A 6,000-nucleotide genomic window follows, 5' to 3' on the forward strand; every position below is an offset into this window, starting at 1 on the left:
TAATAACCGCAACTCTGGAGAGATGACAACACTAGATCTGTTTATTACTAAATGTAAATATGTATATTCGAGATTAATAATACCTTAATGATTGTTATTGATTGGAATTAAAATATTGTTTCAATGGTGATTGTTTCTTCATGATCTCATTCAACAAGGTATGTTCAAACAATTGTTTCAAATTGTCACGATTCGAAGCACTAACCCAACAATGTGGAACATTCAATTTCTTTGCAATGTTTGTAAGAGCACTATTGTCTTCAGAGTTGGAAACAGCTTCACTAATTTGGACAAGTACAATAGGAATTTGTGAAACATCAGTTCTCTTCACAAATTGAATTTCTTCAACCAATTCATTCAAAATATCAATCGTGTTCTTTTGGTTGTTGCAACAGACGAGTACAAATGCATTTGAGTTGTGAATTCTTTCATCAAGATATTCCTCTTCATCTCCATTGACATCTAATAAATTGAGAGAAATGATTTGATCATGTACTTTCAATTCTTTTGAATATAAATCATCTCCACTTGATGGAATATTTTCCATATAATTAGTAATGAGTGTTGATTTGCAAACTAGAGAGCTCGATTCACCTGATTCCCCAACGAACACAACAATTTCATCTGGAAGTGGTTTTACAACATTCACTTCTCCCAATGAGTTTACAATACATCTCACTTGAGTAGATTTGGATTGGAATAAAAGTGATACTTGTTGAGAGGAGGTCTTGGTATTGTTGGAAACTTGTTCACTCTTTTCAAGAATCAACACCTCATTGCTACACTGACCAGTAACAAAATGATACGACACGGATTGTAAATGTGAAGAATTTTCACTCACTGATACTTGTAACCGTAATTTGATAAAGTAATCAAAGAAGGAGAGACATCTTTCAAGAGTTTCACACTTTCCATGACTCACACTATTGTTACCTAGTTCAATAGTTTTCCATTGTGGAGAGGACAATTGAGCAGAAAGTCCATACTTTGCAAGTAGAGCAATCATTTGTTCTCTCCATTCGATTGGACATTCTTCACAAATGATTCGTTCCATACTCTTTGAAACCACCGCTACAGAAGAATTATTTTCAACCTTTGTGACAGCTTTGGCATCTGCCTTGTGTTCAAGCAATAATTTGGCAAGTTTCAATTGTCCACTTTCAACAGCACGATGTAAAGCAGTCTTTCCAGCAAAATCTCTGACATCCACATTGGCATTGTGTCTCAACAACCAATCTGCAATTAAATAACTTCTCACTTCAATGGCATAATGGATTGGATATCTTACTTCATTTTCAATGACACATGGAATGTTGACATAGGCTGCTAATTCATTCTCTTGTTCTGCCAAAATTTCGAGAGCTAGATCTGTAAGGAAAACGTCCTTTTCATGTGAATAGTTATCATGATCGACTGCAAATGGAATGGACTCTTCTGAATCTTCATTCTGCTGCTGTTGTTGTTCATTTCCATTTTCTAACGATTGTAAAACAATTAAGAGTAAATTTTGTTGCTTTGGAAGTTTGGATGCTTTCAATCGGAGTCCTTCTTGTTTCAAAATCTTGTAGGCTTGTCTATTTCCTTCCATGAGAGCAAACAATAAAAGATTTGCCTTAAAATGTGACTCTTCATCGACTAACATTTCAACTCGACCAAGTTGTTCCTTCACACATTGATATTTCTTATTGTATGCGATCAATTCTTTCAACAAATTTGCATCTTCATGAAGAATGGAAATGAAAAACAATTTCTTGAAACATTCTTCGGAAGGTTGTGATTTGCTTAACAAGTTCAATAACTCTGAAACCTTGTTTTCTCTTGCTAATTGTTTCAATTGATTCTCAATGTCAGCATTTGCAGAATTTGATGCTTTGGCAGTGACAGGTTTTTGCTTTCTCAACAATTCTTTCAAGAGATGAACATTGAAAATGTCATTCACTTGAAGAGTCTCTCGAGCATTGCAACACACAAATGGAATTTTGTATTGTTGAGCTTTTCTTTCAACCAATTTTGGAATAGATCTTGCCTTCTCAATATCTTCCGGATCGAGAATATCCAAATACTTTTCTTGTGACTCTAAAATATCACACTTGTTCAAGACAATCACAACAGGAGTCTGATCGAGACCACCAATGATTTGTCCACTATTGGAGAGACCTTCGCTTCCACTTGGTTGAGATGAAACTCTGCTGTTGATTTGTTTTACAATGTCATCCATCAATTCTTCACATTGTGTTGGATCATCTAAAACACTGCACACAATCAAAAAAGCGTTTCCATCAGCAATATATTGTTTTTGTAATTGTTTGTATTCGCTCTTTCCTCCACATTCATTAATACTCAATGTGACACTGTCATCATCAACTTGAATGGTTTTGTAGTAATGCTCTGTGACAGTTGGAACATATTCTTCTGTGAATTGTGAAGAAATATATTGACGAATGATGCTTGATTTACCAGAAGATTCAGTTCCCAATACAACCAATTCAATATAATCAGACGGAAAGACGGGAGAGAATTTGGTGTGAATACGTTGTGTTACTGATGAGGTTTGAACTTGAATTGAATCTTTGAGAGTCATTGATGAGAGAAAGGTTTTGAGAATGATGAGAATGAATTTGATATTTGTGCGAAATGTGTTGTTTTTTCAATAATTGTTGAGTTAAATTATACTTCTAGGTGTGGTTGAATGTGATCACCAATAGTAGAGCTGTGATGATGATGATTGAAGAATCAATGATGCACAGATCGTGTGATGATAGTGATGATTTGTTTTTTTTGAAATGTTTTTTTGACAATTGCCAATAACAAATGAACCAGAAAGGAATGAAATTGATAGAAGCAGAATTTAGGCAAAGGAAATCAAACGATCTGAAAGATGATCTTGGTGAGATAAACAGATTATGTGGTTCATGATTCACTGGAAGGTGTGTGAAGCACTTTATTTTCGAGAGGAAACAAAGAGTTGGATGCTTTACAATTCCTCTGAGTGCTTCTCCTTTGTTCGAAGAACACCACTCGCTCAACAAATTGAGATGGCGCCTTTTTTTATGTTAAATCTTTAACCGTTACATAATTCAAATTAAAAAAATGAACGTAAATGCCACAGCCGATGACTTTGCAGATTTTGATATTCTTTCTCAATCTGCCGATGAAAATGAGGAACAAGAAACCTCAACACTCAAATTGACGACCAACCAAGAAACCTCACAACAAGCTCAAGTCGTAGATGAAGAAGATGAAGGTAATCTTTCCGACAACAGTGTTGAGAGTGATGGTTATTCCATTCTCCGTGATGATTCTGTAAATGATTTATTGAAAGAGGTATGTGTGTATTAAATATAATGCCATATGAAACTGATCAATAATCATTCATCCTTGTGTGCGCTCTGATACTTGTTCAGATTGATTCACTTCATCAACAACCCATTGGATCTACAAAGAGTAACGATAGCAAATCTCCGAAACCAATACTGAAGAAAGCAAACCTTCCTCAATCCGTAAAACATGTAAATTTTCCTTCCTCAACAACTCCTCCTCCACCTTCTAATAATCTGCCTGAGAACAAGAATCATCAAAACAAGGAAAATAAGGTTGAGATGAAAAACTCAGCCATGATGGTAACAGCAACTGCCGTGAAGAGCAAGTCCAAATCATTGGATGCTCCACCTGGCATGTCTATCGAGAATCAAAAACAAATTGAAAAGTTACTCAACGAAAATTGTGATTTAAAGTTGGAACTCACTGCCTTAAAACGAGAGTTGCAGGCAACCAAGAAACAACAAAAGAAAGCACACAAGCATTACAAGAAGGTTGAGAGTGACTACCAAACCATGAAACAAAATCAATCTGTTTTAATGGAGAAGCTCGAGGAAAAGACATCCCTTATTTCTCAATTCAAGAAACAAACACAAAAGCAAAAGAGTGAAGAAAAGTTTGTTGAAGAAGCTAAAAAGTTGAAAAACTCCATCCAAGAAGCATCGAGTGTATCTGTGCTTCATGCGAACTATCGAAACAAAACCTGGGATGAATGTACTCTCGAATCCAACTCTCAACTCTCTCAAATCTCTTGTGAATTAACAGAGAATCAGACAGATCTGGCCGATACTGAACTCAAAACATTCACTTTGGAACTCATTAAGGAACTGGTTGAGATGCAGATGACTGTGAATGATTTGAAGAACAATATTGTAGAACTGGGTATAAAGAAGGAACAGGATTTCAGAGAGTGGTATGCAACCAATTTAAAGTTACATCAGGCCATTCAACAGGTCACACACAACAAACAAGGCAACAAACCCATGAGCAAGCAATCTAGGAAAAAGTAAACGAACACCAAATACTTGTTCGAAACTGGTTGTATAGTAACATTCATATTGAAACTATGCCTCATAACCTGCCACACTGCGTTGCTCCGACATAATTCCCGATCCGCTCTAACGCTAAATTTAAAAAATATTTTGGGTAAATTTTTCTAAGAAAATGTAGCTTGGAATTTTGAACAGCTTTCCGATTTTTTTTTACAATTTTAATGCACAGGGTTCGATCCTGAGCCAGACCAAACTTTTTCATATCTCATAATTGATAAAGAAAATAACTTATACTTTGAGTGTGATGTAACAAAATGAAGGAAATGCTTTAATAGTTATATTATAAAGAATGAGAGAATAATATTGTAGTTGAACAATGAATGACGCTGCCTTCTCCCGTAATGAAAACTCCTGTGCGAAGGCACCCAGAATGCTGATTCAATGACAATCCATGGAATGATTGGAGCAGTAAATAATTTTGCTACACATGTGAAGGATAATAATTTCTGTTATTGTTATAGCAATAGTTTTGGAAGATGATGGTGGTGCTGTCTTACTAGTCTGGTGTTGAGAAGATAAGAATATGTGAATGATATGATGATTGGAGGCCTCTATAATTTCCTCCTGAAGCAGTCCAAATCACATCTTGTGCACGCTGGATGTTGTTTTGCTTTTGAAGGGGTTGATTTCTCTTTGGGCATTATTTTTGTTATTCAATTTTTATATTTCAAAACAATAATGAACAATTTAATTTACAAACGCTTCATCCAGCGATCTTTATTTATTATTTCTACAAATCTGTAATGCCATATGGTGTACGAAAATTGTATTCTTATTTTGTGTTTTTCGGGGAGGTAAACAAGAGTTAAATTATTTACCATTGCTCGCCATTTCAAAGACATGTGCTCCCAAGCATAGCCCCACCAATACCTATCATTATCGAGTACAGGCAGAAAGGTATTAGGTGAATTGTTTTGCCAGGAAACCTCATACTTCTTTCCCTTTCTTGTACTACCAGCTTCCAATCCTCTATCACGAACACGATATGACAATACTTTCTTTGATTCTGGAGCAGCTGATTTTTCAAGCTTTGCAATTAAAACCTTCCACTCCAATTTATCACAAGATAGCACATTATATGTGTTAACGTGTTGAGTAATTTTTCGCTTGGCATCAGGCACCATTCTTCGCCGGATAGCATCAACCATCTCGGATTCAATACCCTTGACACGATTGATATAGTATTCTGGCTCAAAGACATGGAAAGCCTTGGTTTTGCTAGAAAGGCCTTGAGGCAACTCATCGGCTTGTTTGAATTCGTTTATGAAATCACTGAGCGTACCATCATCTGCTGGTTGAACCTTGATCAAAGGCTCAATCTCTAACATCACGTTGGCAAACGACGATGCTCTTGATTTCGATTTTGAGGACTTTTTTTCCTTCATTGCTGAAGAAAACAAGCCAAAAGCTTCACCGCTCATTTATTTATAGAACTATACAACCCGAAAATGGCTTGACTGCAACGCTGTGAACTACTGTCTTCTTCTTCTCGACAAGGTATTCTTATTCGGGAAAGGCTATCTTTATTTTACTTGAAAAGTCAGGTGCGCTTTATTATGCGTCCTTTTTGCACTTTCAAGGAGAAACGATTATTTGGTCGTTCGCATTAATGTCTGACTCACTTCAAACT

General features: G+C 35.9%; 3 protein-coding genes across 3 annotated transcripts; 1 reads left to right on the top strand and 2 right to left on the bottom strand.

Moving 5' to 3' along the window:
- Window positions 1–94: 94 nt before the first annotated feature.
- On the bottom strand, window positions 95–2,581 carry C9374_005488 (uncharacterized protein; the record flags this gene model as incomplete). Its single annotated transcript, XM_044695243.1, has 1 exon — window positions 95–2,581. One exon carries the CDS (start codon window positions 2,579–2,581, stop codon window positions 95–97), a length of 2,487 nt encoding a protein of 828 aa, XP_044547965.1.
- Window positions 2,582–3,090: 509 nt separating this feature from the next.
- On the top strand, window positions 3,091–4,328 carry C9374_005489 (uncharacterized protein; the record flags this gene model as incomplete). Its single annotated transcript, XM_044695244.1, has 2 exons — window positions 3,091–3,324; window positions 3,405–4,328. The coding sequence occupies 2 exons, from the start codon at window positions 3,091–3,093 to the stop codon at window positions 4,326–4,328; spliced, it is 1,158 nt and encodes a 385-aa protein (XP_044547966.1).
- Window positions 4,329–4,748: 420 nt separating this feature from the next.
- Window positions 4,749–5,791, bottom strand: C9374_005490 (uncharacterized protein; the record flags this gene model as incomplete). Its single annotated transcript, XM_044695246.1, has 2 exons — window positions 4,749–4,871; window positions 5,189–5,791. The coding sequence occupies 2 exons, from the start codon at window positions 5,789–5,791 to the stop codon at window positions 4,749–4,751; spliced, it is 726 nt and encodes a 241-aa protein (XP_044547967.1).
- Window positions 5,792–6,000: the final 209 nt, after the last annotated feature.

The sequence above is a fragment of the Naegleria lovaniensis genome, assembly GCF_003324165.1.
Source record: "Naegleria lovaniensis strain ATCC 30569 chromosome Unknown tig024, whole genome shotgun sequence".
NCBI lineage: Eukaryota > Heterolobosea > Eutetramitea > Acrasida > Naegleriidae > Naegleria > Naegleria lovaniensis.